We start from the raw sequence: 24,203 nt of genomic DNA, 5'->3' as shown, positions 1-24,203 counted from the left end.
GTCGACCCGCCGAACATAGTCAGTAATCTAAAACAAAGCGGAAATAAACGGTGCGTCCGCTCATTCATTTAAGGTAAGTTTCCCACCACATTCCGAATGGAACGTACCACTCATTTGTGCCTAGCACAGGCGCATTTGTTCTTTCGAAGAGAACACAGTGTTCCGCTACACCGTGTGATTATGTAAACGTCAAGCCGAGCAGTGTCGTTTGCTGGCCGGCCTGGCTATGTTTCTTTCGGCGACGCGCAAACGGAGCACTCGGTGCGAAAACGGGAAATGCCCATACCTCGTGTCGACCGCCTTTCTTTACTGGATTTCGTACTTCTTTGTGCACTATATAAATCACCTGCGTGGTACCCCTGTCATGCGTACGCACAGTTTTGTTTTTTCCTTCACTCGGGCTGTCGATACTTTGCTTTCGGACAATAATTAGCATGCAGTCCGCCGCCACGCTTTTCTGCTTCTACAGCTATTGTCACATGCGTCTATATATTTCTCCCCTATCTTTTCTTGCATCAATGCTTCCGCACATTTTTCACCGCGCCACGCACTTTAAGCTACATTCACTCCTCCTACAGTCTCGAAACGGGCCTGCCCTGCGCTCTCAAGAAATAAATGCCCCAATTTCGTAAACAAATGAATGGCGTGGCAGAGAAGGAACTCTGCGCTGTCTGATGAATGTGGCTGTACCCTTCACATCGGGCGGCAGCTATCACCACCTAGCCATAATGCTGACCTAACAAACAGCTACATTTATCTTGTTTTTTTTCTCTCTTTAAATAGTGAAGTATAGGACCGCGGTGCTTTGCAGTGAATGGTTTAGTTTTCACTCTTGCCTTGACTTTAGCCACCAATAAGATAACCACCTTCTAGTTAATTCTACCCGCCTAAAGTCTATTTTGCCCTCCCCCGTCTCTAAACCCCGGTGCTTTTGAAAAACTCTGCGCCATCATTCTAAACTATAAGGTGAAGCCCTTTACATAGCATTATCAAGTGTTCGGCAGTTTCCTTCTCTCCGCATGCACTGCATACCGTGTATACCCCTTCATATTTGGCCCGACATGTCGGAGTTGCTCGGGCAAGCGCTGACGCGAGTTTCCTATTCTATCATTTCCCAAGAGCTGAACACACTCGAGTTCATGTTACCTTTTTTTGAGAGAAGCGGCCACCTTCCCCCTGTTTTTTTTTTTTTTAATTACCACGCTCCTGGTTTTGTTTTCCCTCCATTACCGTACTTGTGGCACTTTTCTCCGCGCACTCGGTCTTCTCTAATTTACCTGTTCAACCTCCCCGAGCACACACGTCGAGCGCGGCACACCAACGCTCCTGCTAGCGGTGTTCAACAGAGAGAAGAGGATGGATTCGGAGCCGAATCTCTCAGCACAACCCCTATGCCGACGCAGACAATTTGGGTGGCTCTGAGAAGAGCCGTTGATTTGTCGTTGCTCGCTGTGGCCCACGACGCACGCCTACTTGGAGCTGGTGTACTTGGTGACGGCTTTTGTACCCTCGGACACCGCGTGCTTGGCCAGCTCTCCGGGCAGCAGCAGGCGCACCGCGGTCTGGATCTCCCGGCTCGTGATGGTCGAGCGCTTGTTGTAGTGAGCAAGGCGTGACGACTCGGCGGCGATACGCTCGAAGATGTCGTTCACGAAGCTGTTCATGATGGACATGGCCTTGCTGGAGACACCAGTGTCGGGGTGCACCTGCTTCAGCACCTTATAGATGTAGATGGAGAAGCTCTCCTTCCTGCGGCGCTTCTTCTTCTTCTTGTCCGTGGCGCGCACATTCTTCTGCGCCTTGCCGGCCTTCTTGACGGCTTTGCCAGACGGTTGGGGAGGCATGATTTCACACAACACGCACGCGAGACCAGAGTCGAATGCGCGTGTCCCCCCGTCTCGCCGCGCTTAAATATGAGCGAGGGGTGTTGACGAGATCAGCACAACGCGCGCGCCCCATTGGTTCGCACGGCTTCTCTCTCTCACACTCTCATCCGTTCCCCGCGAGCGGCGGCGCGCGATGGTGGCAACGGAAACCATTCGAGGATTCGCTCGCAGGATTTCAAGCTGGACGGTTGTGCCCTCGCGATCTCCGACTTCAGCGTAGCTCCCGCCGACTGGTTCGCCCTCCGCGGTCTCCTGATGCCGTGTAGCTCTCGCATTGTGGCACCCCGCCCTTGGACTGCTTCGACCGGATCCCCACTTTCCTATCTCCTTCTTTTTCCTCTCGTTGGCTGTCTTCTTCTGCTTCTACTTTCCTTCTATCCTTTTTATCCCTCCTTAACCCCACCCCTATAAGGCACTGCGCCGTGTCGCCTGAAGGCAGACAGAAATTAGGTGCCTTTTTCCTCTTCATTGTAACCACTACCACCACCAAACCATTCGAGCACGGCTCTCATCTCAGAAGGCAGCAGCTTTCTTGCGCGTTGCGACTGAAGTTGCTCCGCCGGAGGGTAGTCCCTTTGTCGGGCCTCCCTGGCTTGTATGCCGGGAGGCAGGCCGCGTCTGTTGGGCGCCTGGCGCCGAACGGTGGCCCCCTTGCCAGGGCATGGCCGTCTGCCCGAAACAAATCTTCCCCCCACACAGCCCTGGGGGGAGGGAGAGCCGGGACAGACGTAGGATGATGATGGGTTGATGAGTTAAGTGTGACTCTGGGACAAAGCGTTTCGGCGCCGCGTCTCCTTCCTATCTGACAACGGCTCTCTTGTTTTCGGCAACCGGCGTCGTACCAAGCGAAAAGCAACACCATGTCCGGACGTGGCAAGGGCGGCAAGGCGAAAGGCAAGAGCAAGACCCGTTCTAGCCGCGCGGGGCTTCAGTTCCCCGTGGGCCGTATTCACCGCCTCCTACGCAAGGGAAACTACGCCGAGCGCGTCGGAGCTGGCGCTCCGGTCTACCTGGCTGCCGTACTCGAGTACCTGGCCGCCGAGGTGCTCGAGCTGGCGGGCAACGCCGCTCGTGACAACAAGAAGACCCGGATCATCCCCCGTCACTTGCAGCTCGCCATCCGCAACGACGAGGAGCTGAACAAACTGCTTTCCGGCGTCACCATCGCGCAGGGCGGTGTGTTGCCCAACATTCAAGCCGTGCTTCTTCCAAAGAAGACGGAGAAGAAGGCGTAAGCGAGCACCCCTTCCGCGCGCTCGCCGCATTCCCCAAACGGTCCTTCTAAGGACCACCCAAACAGGTGACGCGGCCGTGTTTCGCTTCGCAGTCACGATGGCTCTGTTCGTACCCTCAAGCGTGTTTGTTTTTCTATACTTTATATATATTTCCTCGCGACATCAGTTAGCCACAAGTGCGCGACGCCAAATGCTGCAAAGAGACAACCAAATCACGCAGCTCGGCACCGAAAAAGACAGAAAAGAGCATGTAAGCGTTGTCATTTCTCATTAAAAAAAAAAAAAAAAAAGCTCCACACGTAACCGTCTATCCTTACGATGACACCTGAACGGGTCAGCACAGGGACAGAGTAAATTTAATACCTTTGAATAGAAAAACAAACGTAAGGTAAAAAAAAAAAAGAGAGAGAGAGAGAGAGAACCCGCCGTTAGCGCATTCCATTTGGTGCTTCTAACACAATTTATTTCGTCTATCTTGCTAGGCAGCGCAGCCACTATTACACAGAACACACAACACAAGCGCTTAACTTCAACTAAACGTTTATTGCAAAAAAAAAAAAAAATTGTCCAGAATATGGCACAAAAACTTGTTCAGCTTCAAAAGAAATGAAAGGAAATGACACGCGATGATTTCGAGTGTGTTAGTGCACTCTCTATCGCGCTCACGCGGAAAGAACTGTTTTTTGGATGGGGTGATAGAGAATAACAGACAGTAATGTGCGGGACTGGCACGTGTGCTTTTTGTTGTCTACCTTTTACTATTCTTTTTCTCTGTTCACCCCCTTTATAAACTCTGACGTTTGCAATGAAAGTTCAGTTGAAGTTAAGCGCTTGTGTTGTGAGGTCTGTGTAATAGTGGCTGCGCTTCCTAGCGAGATGGATCCTTACCAACTGGCCCGATACAATTGTTTATTTCGTCTCTCGGTAAAACTTCATCACCTCCTACGAGTGCACCCAAAAGTTGCGCCGGGGTCCAGCAGCCCAAGTCACCATGGCGTTACGCAAACAGAAGCCCTCAAAAACACCTTACAAGCGGCGGGCAAAAAGGTAAACACATAAATGAAATTGACACACCACAGGGTCGCAGCACGGCTGCTGCACACACACCGACTGAAGCTAGCCTACCTTTTCTCTGTCTACTCATAATGATACACACTTTTACCTTGAATTTGTCAAAGCTGAGCCATTTCTTCGTAATAACGACGCGCCGACGTTCCGTTCTTCCGCGCGCTAGACAACGGCAGCCACGTACGTACAAAACATGACAGCAAAAGAGGGTGCGGCCGGAGTACGTGGCCTGGAGTGGTCTCGTAGCCAAAGCAGACACGTTGGTGGTCCTGAGAAGGACCGTTTGTTGTTGCTTGCCTGTCGACCGAAGCGCAGGGAGCAGCCCAACTTAGGCGCGCTCACCGCGAATGCGCCGAGCCAGCTGGATGTCCTTTGGCATGATGGTGACGCGCTTAGCGTGGATGGCGCACAGGTTGGTGTCTTCGAAAAGACCAACGAGGTAGGCCTCGCTAGCTTCCTGTAGGGCCATCACGGCAGAACTCTGGAAACGGAGGTCCGTCTTGAAGTCCTGAGCGATTTCCCGCACCAGGCGCTGAAAGGGAAGCTTGCGGATCAGCAGTTCGGTCGACTTCTGGTATCGGCGAATTTCACGCAGGGCCACGGTTCCAGGCCTGTAACGGTGAGGTTTCTTCACCCCGCCTGTGGCAGGGGCACTCTTGCGAGCAGCCTTGGTAGCAAGCTGCTTACGCGGAGCCTTGCCTCCAGTACTCTTGCGCGCGGTTTGTTTAGTTCGGGCCATGCTGCGTGCGTCCGATCACCTCGACTGACGGAGCGAAACTGCGCTCCTGCCGGAGATCGGCAAAAGCGGCTTCGCCGCACGACCCATCTCTCTCCCTCCCATTGGCCGAAGCGTGAGAACCCGTCCGCGTGCGAGCGCGGAAGCGTACGCCAGGATGCTGGCTGGCGCTCATTTTCGGGCAACCGTGCAGTTCGCGGCTGCAAAGAGGTACACCGAAACGAAACCACTACCGCTGTACAATACAGCCTGCTGCGCATTTCTTTCGCCTTCCAGGCAACACATCAATCGACGCTGTAGCTCGTCGCTTCCCGAAGCGGCGCGACGGAGTGCGAGACGCCACCATTCACGCCAACAGCGCGCATCGCACTAGAGCGCCTCGCATCACCGAGGGCAAATGCGCACTGCCACGCCAAAAAAACTTGCTCCTTGCGTTGTCGCTTATTTGCGACCATTACGTAGATGGGCGAAGACGACGAGAGACCACCGGCAGTGTTGGTATATGCATACACGTCCGCGCAACGACAAGGAGTAAAACGCAACAAAACATTCTAACACAAACACCCCGTACATCCAACTGCCACTGAGCGCGCCTACTTGCTCAATCGCAGACAGTAACGGGACTCAATTTTATCTTCCTTTCCCTCTTAAGAATCACTCATACATACTTGCCAAACTACTAGGTGCGCTCAATGGCGGTTGGATGTACGGGGTGTTTGCGTTCGAATGTTTTGTTTCATTTTTACTCCTATTCCCTCGATATGTCGTCTCACTCTGGCTTCCCTCATGTCTCTTTCTCTACACTTTTATTCCCACCCTTTTAATCCCCCCTCACCCCCCATCCCTTGTGAGCTACCGCTGAGGTGTCGCATCCTGATGCAGACAGTTTCGGGGCTCACTTTCCTCTTCTTTTCCATCTTACACATCAGCAATCCCCCCCCCCCCCCCCCAACCTCTAAGTGCTAAATATGTGGCACAAAAAGCAGGAAATGGACTCAATGAAAGGGTGAAAAATAATAATCATAATAGAAACGAAGATCAACACGCGCCTCAAAAAGCCCCATTCACTCCTCTTTCACATTTTCACGAGAAAATGAAGGTACACACATGGAGAACAATTTTTGTTATAGGTAGGCTTTGCCTGAGCAGAACCACTGTCGTGCGCCTTGGTTACACATTCGACACGCCTCGTCCTGTGCGGAGGTGGGTGGGAAACCAAGGGTGCACTTGAAAATGCAATGCTCGTGGGTTGGTGTCGCCATCTGACGGCAGGCTCACGCGAGCGCGCCTTGCTTTCGAATTTCCCGCGCTCGAACCTCTCGCGTTTACATCATGGGCTAGTCCCCCCCCCCCCCCCCCCCCCTCTCGCGTGGGCGGCGAAGCCAGCCTCCCTAGAGTGACCACCTCTGCCGGCGAAATGGAAACACTTGTTGCGTAGCTGTCCGTCCAAGTAAAGCTTTCACAACTGCAGTGTTCGCAGCACCAGTACAGTACATGAGTGCCACTTCTATCAAGTGCAGCTTCCCTCAGCACGCTGCATGGGCAGCGCTTATTGTGTACTTGCTTCTGACTTGCGCAGAAATTCTGTTTAAACATCCCCTTCCACTTTTCTTTCTTTTTTTTTGTATTTTGCAGCTCGGCAGCGCCAGGTGTGAAAAAAAAAAAACAAACAAAAATTATTAGGCGTGACAATGTACACAATGTGTTATTGAATGGGGCACTTCTGAGTGCACAGCGGGCGCGGTAAACACGACCAACCTGTCACAATCAATTTTTTCATTTGTAAGTACACATCCCTTCTTCGTCTGGGTGCCCCACGGTAGAACATAGTGCGTTTTTATTTATTTTGACACAACGTGACGCGATCGTGTAGTGGGCATTCCAAAGAAAAAAGCGAGTTCGTGCTTCCTGAGCATAGTCGTGTCTCCAAGAATGCAGTGACCAGGGTAGAACGCTGCGCTCGGCTTCTTCCTTCGCGCGATAAGGTAACTAGGCGACGTTCGCTTGACGGGCCCGTTTTAGCAGCTTGGCTTGCAGGAAGGAGAGGAAGAACTCGCAGATGCGGCGATTGATTCGTGCATGCAGACCCAGGAGAAAGACGACGACGCGAACGAAATGCGGTGAACGTGACAAGTACCCAGCGCGATCAAGCTACTACTACACGAGGTGCTGCTCACCTGAGCGATGACGCAATGATATTGCAAAGAGGGACGGACGGGTATGGCGAACCGCTGGGATCACACTGCCGAAGCATCAAGTGGGTAGCCCTGAAGAGGGCTGTTGTGTTCTCGTTGGCTGGCTGCAGGCGACGCCGCTGGCTTCTTAGCCTCCGAATCCGTACAGGGTGCGGCCCTGACGCTTGAGGGCGTACACGACGTCCATGGCTGTCACGGTCTTCCTTTTGGCGTGCTCGGTGTAAGTGACGGCATCGCGGATCACGTTCTCGAGGAACACCTTGAGAACGCCGCGAGTTTCCTCGTAGATGAGGCCAGAGATGCGCTTGACACCGCCACGGCGCGCCAGACGACGGATGGCCGGCTTGGTTATGCCCTGGATGTTGTCACGCAACACCTTTCGATGACGCTTGGCGCCACCCTTCCCCAGCCCTTTGCCACCTTTGCCACGGCCAGACATGACGGCTTCCGAAGTTTCTGCTTCTGCTTCGAAACGCGCCCGGAAAGCGAATGCTCGACACGATCGAGTCGCGGTGTCGGCGCCGGCCCGCGAGACTGAGGAGGAAGGCGAACGGCGCACGCCGGTTGGTCGGCGGCCAGCTCGTCTCTCTCTCCCTCTTTTCTTCGCGAGGAGCGCGTTGGCCGCGCAGGTTGCTGCACTGACTATATTTCTGCACTACAAGATTGAATATACACGGCAAACATGCTTTCGTTTGTTTGTTTGTTTTTAATTCTTTTCTCGTTACTGTTGCTAAGTTTCTTGCCCATTCATTCACGCACCCTTCACTGCTGCAAAATGGCGTATCAGTCGTATCAGCTGCCCCAGCGGCAAGGAGACATCAAACCGAGTAAGCGACAATTCATCTACGCGTACGTACAAGCCCAGCGGATACAACGCGTTCGCTAAAAAACGTTTCATCGTGTCCACTGAACATGACACACGCAATATTTGTCAAAACTCACAGCTGCAACAGCTCACCTGTGTGCCGCACGTAAATAAACTGCACACTTAACACTTTGCGACTACTCGTCCCCGGCGTGTGCCCCCCCCCCCTCTTTTTTTTTTTCTTTTCTATGTTCTCGCTTTCTCTCTAATCACATCAATGCCTCATTTGCACGCACGAAACCCGTTTCACGGCGTCACTTTGACGCCATCCTTGTCGCCAAACCAAGGGACTAACACACGCGGTCCGGGCACGGCCTCATGGCCGGAAATTTCTAAACAAAGCGTGCTCGCGTTGTTGTGGACGCCGGCACGTGAAATTCGGCAAAGTAACAGCACCTTTGGCTGGCTACGCGTGTCTCAAATTTTACTGTGGCAGCTCCACTACATATCGCGATACGGCAGTTTCACCGAAGCCACGCAACGCGACCGCGCTCATTTCAGCATTCACGGGGACGGCAGAGAGTGAGAGCGCACCTCCTCTCGGGCGCGCCTCTCCTCCCGTAAACACGGACTGTCAAGCGGTCCGGTCGCAGCGAAGTTTCCCCATCTCCTTGCGGGGTGGTTCAACACCTGCCCGTTTCAAGTGCACGGTTGCACTGTGAGGAACCCTGCAAGGGTCACGCAATTACAGGCAAAACAGCCCTAACTCTAAAGCGCCTTACATAGGACGAGATTGGAGCGTAAAATGCACCACCCTTTATGCATTCTTTCTTCTTTACAGCGTTGGAAGAGTGTTCGTTCGCTGCATGTTTTACGCATGCGTACTTTCGCTTACATAATACCTTCGGAGGCTGACAACCTGTTAAGTAATCTATCAACGACTATCCGGACGGCATCAGCTGTGCAAAGAAGATTTGCAGTTGGCCTTCCAGAGCCGTCCAGAGCACACAAAGTAGGTCTACACATCGTGGCAACCAATATTTCGAAAAAAGTGAATTGCGTAGTATTATAAAGAATACAACTTTCAGAATGAGCAAAACTGCTTGGTTTGACCAAAGTACAAAGAGGTGCGATTTATACCACATCGATCCATTTATTGAATTAAAAATTACGCTGGCATTAGATAGAATATCGGAAACTCTAATTGACCGATTGAGGCTAGGCACGGCATACACAAAAACATTTGTTTTTTTTTTTTCTTTGCACAGACACGGCAGAGCTGAAAGTCCCGAATGCGAATGCGGATTGATAGATGAAGACGTATGTCACCTTCTCGTAGACTGTCCACATCACGAGACGCCGTCTTAAGTCCGAACAGTTGGCATTAGACCGCAGACCGTTTAACATGAAGAAACTTCTGGGTCCGTGGCCTACTCGAGTTTTACAGTCGCACGCTTTAAAAGCATCAACACGTTCTTTACAAGACAGCGGGATTGCTGATAAGTATTAAGAAATAACGAACTTTCATTTGTAACAAATGTACTTATTATGTACAGTATCACGTGACTCTCATCATGTGTGTGTTGTGAAATGAATGACGTGTCGACAATTATGTACACACGAGCGAATGCATCTTTATACGGACCAGACGTGTGCTCTACTGTTTTGTGCTGGTGGACCGAATATTATCGAGGGACATTATATCAGAGACTTCATTCATTGACTTTCGAACATTTACTTACCATTGTGTTCTGATATGTGCGTATAAGTGTAAGTGTGTCTTTGCATATCTCTGCCCGAGTTTTCTACTTTCCATGCACTGCTTTGTACGTTTTGCTTCAAGATACGTGTTCAAGTTTAACTCAACGGCCAAGGAGTAGCCGGCGCCATAATGGTGCGCCGACATCTCCTTACATATCATATCAATAAGAAAAAAAGATGCGCGCCAATGCCCATCTATTGTATTCCCTTCTCACGTGCCCCAATACCAAACTGCGCGTGCCATTTCTGTGGTGCAAGTGTGTTTAAGTAGTCGCAGTTTCATCTTTCACAATCATGAGGGTTCCCATATTGAAAGTATTCCTTCCCCGAACTTGTGGCAGGGACGCACGATGCGAAATTACAAAATGATCGCGCTTGAAAGCTTCATACAAATGCACTGTCGACCCGCCGAACATAGTCAGTAATCTAAAACAAAGCGGAAATAAACGGTGCGTCCGCTCATTCATTTAAGGTAAGTTTCCCACCACATTCCGAATGGAACGTACCACTCATTTGTGCCTAGCACAGGCGCATTTGTTCTTTCGAAGAGAACACAGTGTTCCGCTACACCGTGTGATTATGTAAACGTCAAGCCGAGCAGTGTCGTTTGCTGGCCGGCCTGGCTATGTTTCTTTCGGCGACGCGCAAACGGAGCACTCGGTGCGAAAACGGGAAATGCCCATACCTCGTGTCGACCGCCTTTCTTTACTGGATTTCGTACTTCTTTGTGCACTATATAAATCACCTGCGTGGTACCCCTGTCATGCGTACGCACAGTTTTGTTTTTTCCTTCACTCGGGCTGTCGATACTTTGCTTTCGGACAATAATTAGCATGCAGTCCGCCGCCACGCTTTTCTGCTTCTACAGCTATTGTCACATGCGTCTATATATTTCTCCCCTATCTTTTCTTGCATCAATGCTTCCGCACATTTTTCACCGCGCCACGCACTTTAAGCTACATTCACTCCTCCTACAGTCTCGAAACGGGCCTGCCCTGCGCTCTCAAGAAATAAATGCCCCAATTTCGTAAACAAATGAATGGCGTGGCAGAGAAGGAACTCTGCGCTGTCTGATGAATGTGGCTGTACCCTTCACATCGGGCGGCAGCTATCACCACCTAGCCATAATGCTGACCTAACAAACAGCTACATTTATCTTGTTTTTTTTCTCTCTTTAAATAGTGAAGTATAGGACCGCGGTGCTTTGCAGTGAATGGTTTAGTTTTCACTCTTGCCTTGACTTTAGCCACCAATAAGATAACCACCTTCTAGTTAATTCTACCCGCCTAAAGTCTATTTTGCCCTCCCCCGTCTCTAAACCCCGGTGCTTTTGAAAAACTCTGCGCCATCATTCTAAACTATAAGGTGAAGCCCTTTACATAGCATTATCAAGTGTTCGGCAGTTTCCTTCTCTCCGCATGCACTGCATACCGTGTATACCCCTTCATATTTGGCCCGACATGTCGGAGTTGCTCGGGCAAGCGCTGACGCGAGTTTCCTATTCTATCATTTCCCAAGAGCTGAACACACTCGAGTTCATGTTACCTTTTTTTGAGAGAAGCGGCCACCTTCCCCCTGTTTTTTTTTTTTTTTTTTAATTACCACGCTCCTGGTTTTGTTTTCCCTCCATTACCGTACTTGTGGCACTTTTCTCCGCGCACTCGGTCTTCTCTAATTTACCTGTTCAACCTCCCCGAGCACACACGTCGAGCGCGGCACACCAACGCTCCTGCTAGCGGTGTTCAACAGAGAGAAGAGGATGGATTCGGAGCCGAATCTCTCAGCACAACCCCTATGCCGACGCAGACAATTTGGGTGGCTCTGAGAAGAGCCGTTGATTTGTCGTTGCTCGCTGTGGCCCACGACGCACGCCTACTTGGAGCTGGTGTACTTGGTGACGGCTTTTGTACCCTCGGACACCGCGTGCTTGGCCAGCTCTCCGGGCAGCAGCAGGCGCACCGCGGTCTGGATCTCCCGGCTCGTGATGGTCGAGCGCTTGTTGTAGTGAGCAAGGCGTGACGACTCGGCGGCGATACGCTCGAAGATGTCGTTCACGAAGCTGTTCATGATGGACATGGCCTTGCTGGAGACACCAGTGTCGGGGTGCACCTGCTTCAGCACCTTATAGATGTAGATGGAGAAGCTCTCCTTCCTGCGGCGCTTCTTCTTCTTCTTGTCCGTGGCGCGCACATTCTTCTGCGCCTTGCCGGCCTTCTTGACGGCTTTGCCAGACGGTTGGGGAGGCATGATTTCACACAACACGCACGCGAGACCAGAGTCGAATGCGCGTGTCCCCCCGTCTGATTGGCTTTGAAAGAGGAAAAGGAAGAGAAAAGCGCTGTCCCGTTACTGCCTCTCGTGATGAGGGCACCTCCACAGGAAAGCGCAGGGAAGGGGGAATGGGAATGAAAGAGACAGAAGAGAAGAGGTAAGAATGAAGTGGTAAAAAGCATTCGATCAGTGGTCCCGCGCACGCGTGCACGAAAACAAACGCGAAAGCGCGAGGTAAAGAAAGGCCCGCGGAGAAGCCGGGGGTGAGGAGATGCGCCCGTCAAAAGTAAGGAATAGAAAAAAAAAATAAATAAATAAAATGAACTACTAGACAAATGGAAAGAAGGCAGGGCGCTCCCGAACTGATAGTGAAGGGGATAGAGTGTCTGCTGCCACAGGTGAAAAAAAAAAAAAAGGACAGAAGAGGAAAGAGAAAAAAAACAAGAAGAGGAGAAAAAAAAAAAGGGTAGTCAGGCAGCTCCGAGCAGCCCATGTAAACACGTACACGTGGAGATCGGAGCAGGAAAAAAAAAAAAAAAAGGAAAAAAGGTGTGATGAGCAGCGCGATGTAGCAGTAGGGGAAAAAAAAAAAAAAGGAAGAGTAAGCCTACGCGCAAAAAAAGTATGCCAGACGCAACCGTCTGGGACTTACCACCAAGAAGGCCAGTGGCACAGTGATGTGCACGATTTATAACGGACCCGAGGCGGCCCCGGATTCTTGATACCCGGGTGTGTCCTGCAGGTTAATTCCGAACTGTTGGGCACAAGCCTCAAAGGTGAAGAGGGCCCAAGAAGCCACATTTCGGTCATATCCAAGTGGTAGGGCCCTGAGCGCCCTTCCAAGTGCCTTAGCGAGGGCAATCAGGTGGTCGTTCCTTTTTTGGTCCTCAGGTTGCTGCGAGGTTGCAGCAGCAGGCTCCATCGTTGCGCTTGTGTTGACGGTGACGGGAACCGGCGGTTGCAAAAAAGCGCGCGGTGTCTGCGTCACTGTCGAGCGCTTTTGGACGACAGTTGGGGCCGGCTGAGTTGTGGCCGAGAGCGGGGCAGTCGTCGTTGTTGTGGGGACGACGGGCGCACTCGTTGCAGGACAAGGGGCGGTATCCGACGTGGTGTCGGAGGTACCGACGAGCGCATCCCGGAAGGAGCGACCCTTGATGATGGAGGGGTTGCTGCCAGGGGTCCTGGCGTGCTGCAGGGCTTGGCGGCGAGTCACCGTGCCGTCAGTTGAGGCCATGATTACCGCAGCCTTGCGATGAACTTGCCAGGCTGGACAGCGGGGCTCGGTTGCAGGGTGTTTCCCGCCGCAGTTTAAGCAACGGGGGTGTGCTGCACACGACTCTGGGGCGTGCTTGAGGCCGCAGCGCAGGCACCGTTCGTCCCGATAGCAGGTGGCAGTTGCGTGCCCGAAGCGGCCGCAACGGGAGCATTGCAGAGGCCGGGGCTGTCGGGGTCGAACTGGGCGCCTTTGCTTGTAGAGCAGGATATCCGGTGGAACAGTAGTCCCAGCGAAAGTCAGGTTGAGGCAGTTGCCTCTGCGTACACCGGACACGATGGGCACGGGTGAGGCAAGGTTGTCGGCGAGGTCCTCGAAGGGGATCGTGGGGTCCACTCCGAAAACCATGCCAACGCAGGTGTTGAGGTCGAGTAGTTTGGCTCGGACTTTCGTTGTACAAATCGTTCCGACCTGGAGTAGGGCAGTCGGATTGGAGTTGGGATGGCTGTCCACAGCAACAAGGTTGCGCCGGAAATTCACCCGCACTCGCTTGGTGGCTGGAAATCCCGAAAGGAAGGCGGCGATTGCATCCCTCGAAGCAGCCAGGAAGTTAGCCTTCTTCCCGACAGGCCGAAAGATGATGGTGGCCGCACATCCAATCGGAGGAAGGTCGTCAACAAGTTGAGGACCGTCGGAACGCAGGAGCGTGCATGGGGGCACGCCGCGCTCGCTGGAGCCAGACGCCGTTTGCTCGGCGGCCGGAGTGGTTGAAAGAGATGAGGAAGTGTTGCTGCTAGGGGGGTATCCCTTGCAGATAGCCACGGCCGTGGCAGGAGACGAGCTAGGTTCGGTATTCGCCTTCCCTTTGCTCGAAGCCGCGGAGACAGCAGCAGTTTGACGGTTGCTGGCTTTCTGCGGCAGGGGTATTTTAGAGCTGGCTGGCTTGGCTGGGGCCTGCTGCTGCTGCTGAGTTGGCATCGAGGACGATGCCGAGGCTGCCGGAACGGCATCCTGCTGCGTAGTTCTTTTCCTGGTGCCTCGCCGAGGTGCCATAAGTAGCCCTTAAAAGGGCTGCGCGCGAGGAGCGCGGAGCGAAGTTCGGGGTGAGGACGGGAGTACAAAAAAACACGTCCTCCTTGCTTGAAATCTCATCGGCTCTCGTGTCCCCCCGTCTCGCCGCGCTTAAATATGAGCGAGGGGTGTTGACGAGATCAGCACAACGCGCGCGCCCCATTGGTTCGCACGGCTTCTCTCTCTCACACTCTCATCCGTTCCCCGCGAGCGGCGGCGCGCGATGGTGGCAACGGAAACCATTCGAGCACGGCTCTCATCTCAGAAGGCAGCAGCTTTCTTGTTTTCGGCAACCGGCGTCGTACCAAGCGAAAAGCAACACCATGTCCGGACGTGGCAAGGGCGGCAAGGCGAAAGGCAAGAGCAAGACCCGTTCTAGCCGCGCGGGGCTTCAGTTCCCCGTGGGCCGTATTCACCGCCTCCTACGCAAGGGAAACTACGCCGAGCGCGTCGGAGCTGGCGCTCCGGTCTACCTGGCTGCCGTACTCGAGTACCTGGCCGCCGAGGTGCTCGAGCTGGCGGGCAACGCCGCTCGTGACAACAAGAAGACCCGGATCATCCCCCGTCACTTGCAGCTCGCCATCCGCAACGACGAGGAGCTGAACAAACTGCTTTCCGGCGTCACCATCGCGCAGGGCGGTGTGTTGCCCAACATTCAAGCCGTGCTTCTTCCAAAGAAGACGGAGAAGAAGGCGTAAGCGAGCACCCCTTCCGCGCGCTCGCCGCATTCCCCAAACGGTCCTTCTAAGGACCACCCAAACAGGTGACGCGGCCGTGTTTCGCTTCGCAGTCACGATGGCTCTGTTCGTACCCTCAAGCGTGTTTGTTTTTCTATACTTTATATATATTTCCTCGCGACATCAGTTAGCCACAAGTGCGCGACGCCAAATGCTGCAAAGAGACAACCAAATCACGCAGCTCGGCACCGAAAAAGACAGAAAAGAGCATGTAAGCGTTGTCATTTCTCATTAAAAAAAAAAAAAAAAAAAGCTCCACACGTAACCGTCTATCCTTACGATGACACCTGAACGGGTCAGCACAGGGACAGAGTAAATTTAATACCTTTGAATAGAAAAACAAACGTAAGGTAAAAAAAAAAAAGAGAGAGAGAGAGAGAGAACCCGCCGTTAGCGCATTCCATTTGGTGCTTCTAACACAATTTATTTCGTCTATCTTGCTAGGCAGCGCAGCCACTATTACACAGAACACACAACACAAGCGCTTAACTTCAACTAAACGTTTATTGCAAAAAAAAAAAAATTGTCCAGAATATGGCACAAAAACTTGTTCAGCTTCAAAAGAAATGAAAGGAAATGACACGCGATGATTTCGAGTGTGTTAGTGCACTCTCTATCGCGCTCACGCGGAAAGAACTGTTTTTTGGATGGGGTGATAGAGAATAACAGACAGTAATGTGCGGGACTGGCACGTGTGCTTTTTGTTGTCTACCTTTTACTATTCTTTTTCTCTGTTCACCCCCTTTATAAACTCTGACGTTTGCAATGAAAGTTCAGTTGAAGTTAAGCGCTTGTGTTGTGAGGTCTGTGTAATAGTGGCTGCGCTTCCTAGCGAGATGGATCCTTACCAACTGGCCCGATACAATTGTTTATTTCGTCTCTCGGTAAAACTTCATCACCTCCTACGAGTGCACCCAAAAGTTGCGCCGGGGTCCAGCAGCCCAAGTCACCATGGCGTTACGCAAACAGAAGCCCTCAAAAACACCTTACAAGCGGCGGGCAAAAAGGTAAACACATAAATGAAATTGACACACCACAGGGTCGCAGCACGGCTGCTGCACACACACCGACTGAAGCTAGCCTACCTTTTCTCTGTCTACTCATAATGATACACACTTTTACCTTGAATTTGTCAAAGCTGAGCCATTTCTTCGTAATAACGACGCGCCGACGTTCCGTTCTTCCGCGCGCTAGACAACGGCAGCCACGTACGTACAAAACATGACAGCAAAAGAGGGTGCGGCCGGAGTACGTGGCCTGGAGTGGTCTCGTAGCCAAAGCAGACACGTTGGTGGTCCTGAGAAGGACCGTTTGTTGTTGCTTGCCTGTCGACCGAAGCGCAGGGAGCAGCCCAACTTAGGCGCGCTCACCGCGAATGCGCCGAGCCAGCTGGATGTCCTTTGGCATGATGGTGACGCGCTTAGCGTGGATGGCGCACAGGTTGGTGTCTTCGAAAAGACCAACGAGGTAGGCCTCGCTAGCTTCCTGTAGGGCCATCACGGCAGAACTCTGGAAACGGAGGTCCGTCTTGAAGTCCTGAGCGATTTCCCGCACCAGGCGCTGAAAGGGAAGCTTGCGGATCAGCAGTTCGGTCGACTTCTGGTATCGGCGAATTTCACGCAGGGCCACGGTTCCAGGCCTGTAACGGTGAGGTTTCTTCACCCCGCCTGTGGCAGGGGCACTCTTGCGAGCAGCCTTGGTAGCAAGCTGCTTACGCGGAGCCTTGCCTCCAGTACTCTTGCGCGCGGTTTGTTTAGTTCGGGCCATGCTGCGTGCGTCCGATCACCTCGACTGACGGAGCGAAACTGCGCTCCTGCCGGAGATCGGCAAAAGCGGCTTCGCCGCACGACCCATCTCTCTCCCTCCCATTGGCCGAAGCGTGAGAACCCGTCCGCGTGCGAGCGCGGAAGCGTACGCCAGGATGCTGGCTGGCGCTCATTTTCGGGCAACCGTGCAGTTCGCGGCTGCAAAGAGGTACACCGAAACGAAACCACTACCGCTGTACAATACAGCCTGCTGCGCATTTCTTTCGCCTTCCAGGCAACACATCAATCGACGCTGTAGCTCGTCGCTTCCCGAAGCGGCGCGACGGAGTGCGAGACGCCACCATTCACGCCAACAGCGCGCATCGCACTAGAGCGCCTCGCATCACCGAGGGCAAATGCGCACTGCCACGCCAAAAAAACTTGCTCCTTGCGTTGTCGCTTATTTGCGACCATTACGTAGATGGGCGAAGACGACGAGAGACCACCGGCAGTGTTGGTATATGCATACACGTCCGCGCAACGACAAGGAGTAAAACGCAACAAAACATTCTAACACAAACACCCCGTACATCCAACTGCCACTGAGCGCGCCTACTTGCTCAATCGCAGACAGTAACGGGACTCAATTTTATCTTCCTTTCCCTCTTAAGAATCACTCATACATACTTGCCAAACTACTAGGTGCGCTCAATGGCGGTTGGATGTACGGGGTGTTTGCGTTCGAATGTTTTGTTTCATTTTTACTCCTATTCCCTCGATATGTCGTCTCACTCTGGCTTCCCTCATGTCTCTTTCTCTACACTTTTATTCCCACCCTTTTAATCCCCCCTCACCCCCCATCCCTTGTGAGCTACCGCTGAGGTGTCGCATCCTGATGCAGACAGTTTCGGGGCTCACTTTCCTCTTCTTTTCCATCTTACACATCAGCAATCCCCCCCCCCCCCCAACCTCTAAGTGCTAAATATGTGGCACAAAAAGCAGGAAATGGACTCAATGAAAGGGTGAAAAATAATAATCATAATAGAAACGAAGATCAACACGCGCCTCAAAAAGCCCCATTCACTCCTCTTTCACATTTTCACGAGAAAATGAAGGTACACACATGGAGAACAATTTTTGTTATAGGTAGGCTTTGCCTGAGCAGAACCACTGTCGTGCGCCTTGGTTACACATTCGACACGCCTCGTCCTGTGCGGAGGTGGGTGGGAAACCAAGGGTGCACTTGAAAATGCAATGCTCGTGGGTTGGTGTCGCCATCTGACGGCAGGCTCACGCGAGCGCGCCTTGCTTTCGAATTTCCCGCGCTCGAACCTCTCGCGTTTACATCATGGGCTAGTCCCCCCCCCCCCCCTCTCGCGTGGGCGGCGAAGCCAGCCTCCCTAGAGTGACCACCTCTGCCGGCGAAATGGAAACACTTGTTGCGTAGCTGTCCGTCCAAGTAAAGCTTTCACAACTGCAGTGTTCGCAGCACCAGTACAGTACATGAGTGCCACTTCTATCAAGTGCAGCTTCCCTCAGCACGCTGCATGGGCAGCGCTTATTGTGTACTTGCTTCTGACTTGCGCAGAAATTCTGTTTAAACATCCCCTTCCACTTTTCTTTCTTTTTTTTTTGTATTTTGCAGCTCGGCAGCGCCAGGTGTGAAAAAAAAAAAACAAACAAAAATTATTAGGCGTGACAATGTACACAATGTGTTATTGAATGGGGCACTTCTGAGTGCACAGCGGGCGCGGTAAACACGACCAACCTGTCACAATCAATTTTTTCATTTGTAAGTACACATCCCTTCTTCGTCTGGGTGCCCCACGGTAGAACATAGTGCGTTTTTATTTATTTTGACACAACGTGACGCGATCGTGTAGTGGGCATTCCAAAGAAAAAAGCGAGTTCGTGCTTCCTGAGCATAGTCGTGTCTCCAAGAATGCAGTGACCAGGGTAGAACGCTGCGCTCGGCTTCTTCCTTCGCGCGATAAGGTAACTAGGCGACGTTCGCTTGACGGGCCCGTTTTAGCAGCTTGGCTTGCAGGAAGGAGAGGAAGAACTCGCAGATGCGGCGATTGATTCGTGCATGCAGACCCAGGAGAAAGACGACGACGCGAACGAAATGCGGTGAACGTGACAAGTACCCAGCGCGATCAAGCTACTACTACACGAGGTGCTGCTCACCTGAGCGATGACGCAATGATATTGCAAAGAGGGACGGACGGGTATGGCGAACCGCTGGGATCACACTGCCGAAGCATCAAGTGGGTAGCCCTGAAGAGGGCTGTTGTGTTCTCGTTGGCTGGCTGCAGGCGACGCCGCTGGCTTCTTAGCCTCCGAATCCGTACAGGGTGCGGCCCTGACGCTTGAGGGCGTACACGACGTCCATGGCTGTCACGGTCTTCCTTTTGGCGTGCTCGGTGTAAGTGACGGCATCGCGGATCACGTTCTCGAGGAACACCTTGAGAACGCCGCGAGTTTCCTCGTAGATGAGGCCAGAGATGCGCTTGACACCGCCACGGCGCGCCAGACGACGGATGGCCGGCTTGGTTATGCCCTGGATGTTGTCACGCAACACCTTTCGATGACGCTTGGCGCCACCCTTCCCCAGCCCTTTGCCACCTTTGCCACGGCCAGACATGACGGCTTCCGAAGTTTCTGCTTCTGCTTCGAAACGCGCCCGGAAAGCGAATGGTGGTGGTAGTGGTTCATGTGGAAAAGGAAGGAGGCACCTAATTTCTGTCTGCCTACAGGCGACACGGCGCAGTGCCTTTGGGTGGGGTAAAGGGGGATGAAAGAGGATAGGAGAAATAGTGGTGGAGTGTAGAGAGGGATTTCCGGGCCGCTTCAGTGCGAGCAGCAGGCCGTCGGCAAGGGCAAGGGCAGCATGGCTCCTGGGATCAGTGGTAGGCGGCGATTCCCGACTCCTCCACAAACTCCGCCAGGCTGCGGAGTGCTGCTGGATGTGGACGAGACGGGAACAGCAGGTGTTTCAGGGTGGAGACGGGCAGACCCGGTCTCCTGTAGGCCGCGTAGGCCCTCAAGCGTTCCCGTGCTAAGCCAGGGCAGGCACAGAGGAGGTGTTCGAGGGTCTCTGGGTCTCCGCAGCGGCTGCAGGCTGGGGAGGGACAGAGGCCCTTGGCGTGGCGGCGGGCCGCCGTCCATACGCAGCCAGTCCGCAGTCGTAAGAGGGAGGCCCGTTCTCTCCTGGTGAGGCCCGTCTCTGGGAGAGGCTTTGGTCCTCGCCCGCCGGCCACCCTTGGGTCTGGGTGGAGTGTGATGAGGAGCCTCTTGAGACGGGCCTGTGAATAGTCCCTGGCCGCCACGGCACAGGAGTAGGGAGTACCAGGCTGGTGGGCAGCCTTGGCGAGGGTGTCCGCCTTCTCGTTTCCAGCGATGCCCACGTGGGAGGGCAGCCAGTGGAAGGAGACGGACACCCCGGCGTCGGTGAGGGCGCGAACCTTGGCTCTCAGGAGGCAGGCCGTCAGTCCGGCACGGCGGGAGTTGGCCAGGGTCTGCAGGGCCGCCTTGCTGTCGCATAGAACAGCGGCCGGCTGAAGGGGGATGTTCTCAGCCAGCAGGTCTACTGCGAGATGCAGTCCAGCCAGTTCCGCAGCCGTGGAGCTCGCCGGGAAGGGCAGCCTGCACTGCCGGCTGCTGGTTCTGGACGGGACTACGCATGCGGCCGCTGCGGTCCCGTCTGGCATCACAGATCCGTCCGTGAACACCTGCAGCCGTCCCTCCAGTTGTTCCTGGAGCTTGCAGAAGGCCGCCTGTTGCAGTGCGGCCGCAGGCGTTCGTCGCTTGGTTGCCCCTTCCAGGCAGAGGTGGACCTCTGGTGGCTGGTGGTGAGGCGGTGGAAAGGCAACCGGAACTGGTGGATCTGGGACCATTTGGTGGTACAGCAGGCAGAGGCCTCCCATCCGTGATCCCGGCTGGCTGCGGAGACGCTCCAGGAGGGCCCTGCCGTCGGTGGCGCGGTGAAGGCGGTCAATGTGGCCCAGCGCTCGTTGCAGCATACGTAACGACAGGGGCCACTCTCCTGCCTCTGCGAGAGTTGCTGCCACCGGCGAGCTTTTGGGAAGCCCCAGGATGGCCCTCAGTGCACCCCTGTGGAGTCCCTCCAGCAGGCGTCTCCTGGCCGGTGTCAGGCTCACTAGTGGGAAGGCGTACAGGAGGACCGAGGACGCCGCAGCCTGGTTGAGCCGGAGGGCCCACTTGGTGGAGCAGCCGCGGCCACGCAGCTGCAGCCTGCTGATGGCGCCCTGGACGCGCCTCACCTTGGTGGCAGCAGCCTTGGCAGCCGGGATCCAGGTGAGCCGGTGGTCAATGGTGAGGCCCAGGTACTTCACCACCAACCTCCAAGGCAGGCTGCGATTGTCAATCCTCAGCCGTCTCACGTGGGTGCGTGCTGCCGCCAGCGGGTGAATCAGCAGGGCCTCGGTCTTTGTGGCAGAGACCTTAAGCCCGATGCCTCCGAGGTAGGCTACCACTGCATCGAGGACCGCCTGCAGTGATCTCCGGATGGCAGGGATGGACCGCCTTGGTCCCCGGACCCAGAGTGCCACGTCATCTGCGTAGATAGAGCAGCGGGCCGGGAACCTGGTGTCTGTTGGGAGGGACGCCGGAAGTCCTGCCAGTGCGATGTTGAAGAGGAAAGGGCTCAGTACCGAACCCTGTGGGACACCAGCAGTGATGACCCTGGGTTGGCTGGTTGCCCCTCCAACGCGGACGCGGAAGGTCCTCCCGGACATGAAGGCGGTCACAAAGCCTCGGAGGCTACCGCTGATGCCGAGTCGGTCCAGGGCCGCCTCGACCGCCACGTGTGGGAGGCCGTCGAAGGCGCTCTCCACGTCCAGCAGCAGCAGCATGGCCACGTCCCCGCTGCTCCTGGCGTCCTCGAGGGTAGCGACGACGTCCGAGATGGAATCTGCCGTGCACCGGTGCCGCCTGAAGCCCGTCTGCTGCTCCGGGAAGAAGCCAAGGTGGTCGGCAATCCACTCTAGTCTCTCCAGAGCCACCCTCTCCATCACCTTGCAGGGCGCAGAGGTGAGAGACACTGGCCGGTATGAGGAGAGAGCCGTGGCCTTCCTCCGGGGCTTCAGGATTGGCGCCACCACCGCAGTTTGCCAGGACTCGGGTAAGGCTCCGGTGCACCAGACGTCATTGTAGTATTCCAGGAGTCGTTGACGGCCACCTCCATCCAGGTTGCGGAGCATTTGGAAGGTGATGCCGTCGGCCCCTGGAGCACTTCGTCGCTTGGTCCTCTCGAGGGCTGCCACCAGCTCATGTAACGCTATGGGCTGTTCGCACAGCTCCCGCACCTGCGCGGACACCCATCTGGGATGGTGACAAGAGGTAGGGCAAGGGAGGGCAGCAGGCGGTGGTGCAGCAGGCAGTAGGGCTCTATCTCTGGCAGCAAACTGGTCAGCCAGCCGTTCTGCCAGGTTCGCAGCCGTCGTTGACAGGTGAACAGCCAGGGACAGTCCCTGGTTCAAGGCCCGGGGCGCCATCAGCAGGCACTTCAGCAGGCGCCAGGCCTTCGTCCCATCCCGCGAGCTGTTGATTGAGGCGCACACGCCCTGCCAGCCCTGGTTCCGGCGCCTGCGTGCGTGGCGTCTGCAGACGGCATCGATTCGCCGGAAGACCGTCCAGAGCTCCGGTTGGCGTTTGTTCAAGGCCTGCCGCTCTGCACGTCGCCGTGCCGCCCTCAGAGCCAGGTGCCGGATGTCTGGGACGGGCTGTCCCTGCTGAACCTTGGCAGTGACCGTTGCTGCCCTCGCACTGTGGGCCACCAGTTGCAGCAGGTCCCCGCTGCCCATGTCCTGCTGGAGTAGTCGCCGGTAGACCTGCCAGTCCACCACGCGGTACTCGCGGTCCCGTGGAGCCCTACCTCTGAAGGGAGACAGCAGGATGGGCAGGTGGTCCGAGCCCCAAGTGTCCGGGAATGGCGACCAGGCATACTGGCAACCCTCCGTGGCAACGCTGAGGTCTATGGCAGTGCTGGTGACCTGCTGCCCACGACGGAGGAAGGTGTTGGCACCCGAGTTGAGTATCGCCAGCCCCAGCTGCCGGAGGACATCACGCAGCTCTCTGCCTCGAGCGTCAGTCCTGCGCCCGCCCCATGCTGGGTGTTTCGCATTGACGTCCCCGCAAAGCAGGAACTCCTTGCCCAGGCGATGTGCCAGCTGACGAAGGCATCTGGGGTCCCAGGGCTGGCCCGGCCGAACGTAGATGCTGGCCACAGTGGTGTCCTGCCCCCCGATGTGGATGCGGACGGCACAGCATTCAAAGGGGCCTCCAGCCAGGTCAGCCACCTCCACCTCTGCCTGCGGGAGCTCGCGCCTGGCGTAGATAGCACACCGGGAACGTCCTTGCTGGTGGCTGTCGTTCAGGCAGGGGGCGTCAGGGCAGGTCGCCAGAGTGCAGGCAGTCCTGCTGCTGTATCCGACGTACCCTGGCAGGCGAAGGTCCTCCGCCTGGGCATACACCTCCTGTAGTGCAAGCACGTCGTAGTCGCTCCGCAGGAGGTGCTCCGCCAGGTCGTCTCTTCGCCGCCCCAGCCAGTTTACGTTCCACTGCAGAACGCTAGGGCGTCGGCCTGGGCTCGTTCCAGGTGGGGAGCTAGCCATGCTTGGTTGTGGGGAGTGGAGAGCCTCCCGTCTGTAGGCAGATGGCTCGAAGAGGGTGGTCCAGGGGAAGAGACTCTCCCACAGACCGCAGCGTGTTCAGCAGAGTGGCGACGATTTGGTAGGCTGGGTCAGCTGGAGGCAACTCTACTGTCGCAGCAGGCAGGACCGCAGGAGCCATGGGCACAGCAGGCCGGCCTCCGGGGGCAATAGCTGCGGGCTGGGCCGCGGGAGTGGCAGCTGCAGCAGGAGGGGCCTCAGGAATAGTAGTGGCCACTGGCAGGGCCATAGGGGCAGCAGCGCTGGTGGACTGCAGTCCCTGGAGTGGCTGGCGGCGAGATTTCCGAGGCGCCGGGATGGGTCTGGCCGGGGGGAGGGGCGGCGCGGGGTGGCCCTTCACCACGCTTGCAAAGGACCGCGCCTCCCGAATCTCCTCTCGCACCGCTGCTGCCACTGTGCGCCTCGAGAGTACGGTTGGGGAGGATGCCATGATTGTGGCAATCTTCCGCTGCTCCTGCCACCGAGGGCACTCTGGGGTGTCTGCAGAGTGGGGGCCCCCGCAGTTGACACACCGGGTCTGCTTGCAGCTCTCTCCAGGGTGGGTCCGGCCGCATCTGATGCAGCTGCCTGGCCAGCTGCAGCTCTCCTTCACATGGCCGAACCGACCGCATTGCCGGCACTGCAGAGGGCGGGGTCTGGCTGGCCGCACTGGGAAACGGACCAGGAAGAGAGACACGTGCTCCGGCGGCACAGGGCCAGCGAAGCGGAGCGTCACGGTTCGCCCCTCCCTGGCAGCAGAGAGCACCGGAACGGCCGACTTGATCCCAGGCAGCAGGCTGTCCACCGCA

The 24,203-nt window shown here is 55.2% G+C and overlaps 2 protein-coding genes across 2 annotated transcripts; both read left to right on the top strand.

Moving 5' to 3' along the window:
* Positions 1 to 2,038: 2,038 nt before the first annotated feature.
* On the top strand, positions 2,039 to 15,482 carry LOC142784950 (histone H2A-like). Its single transcript, XM_075883347.1, has 2 exons — positions 2,039 to 2,406; positions 14,510 to 15,482. Exon 2 carries the CDS (start codon positions 14,565 to 14,567, stop codon positions 14,937 to 14,939), a length of 375 nt encoding a protein of 124 aa, XP_075739462.1. The 5' UTR covers positions 2,039 to 2,406; positions 14,510 to 14,564; the 3' UTR covers positions 14,940 to 15,482.
* On the top strand, positions 2,295 to 3,660 carry LOC142784946 (histone H2A-like). The gene is made up of 2 exons (XM_075883338.1): positions 2,295 to 2,422; positions 2,673 to 3,660. Exon 2 carries the CDS (start codon positions 2,747 to 2,749, stop codon positions 3,119 to 3,121), a length of 375 nt encoding a protein of 124 aa, XP_075739453.1. The 5' UTR covers positions 2,295 to 2,422; positions 2,673 to 2,746; the 3' UTR covers positions 3,122 to 3,660.
* Positions 15,483 to 24,203: the final 8,721 nt, after the last annotated feature.

Source organism: Rhipicephalus microplus, chromosome 2, assembly GCF_043290135.1.
Source record: "Rhipicephalus microplus isolate Deutch F79 chromosome 2, USDA_Rmic, whole genome shotgun sequence".
NCBI lineage: Eukaryota > Metazoa > Arthropoda > Arachnida > Ixodida > Ixodidae > Rhipicephalus > Rhipicephalus microplus.
The sequence above is the reverse complement of the archived record's forward strand: the minus strand, read 5'-3'. Positions and strand labels throughout refer to the sequence as shown.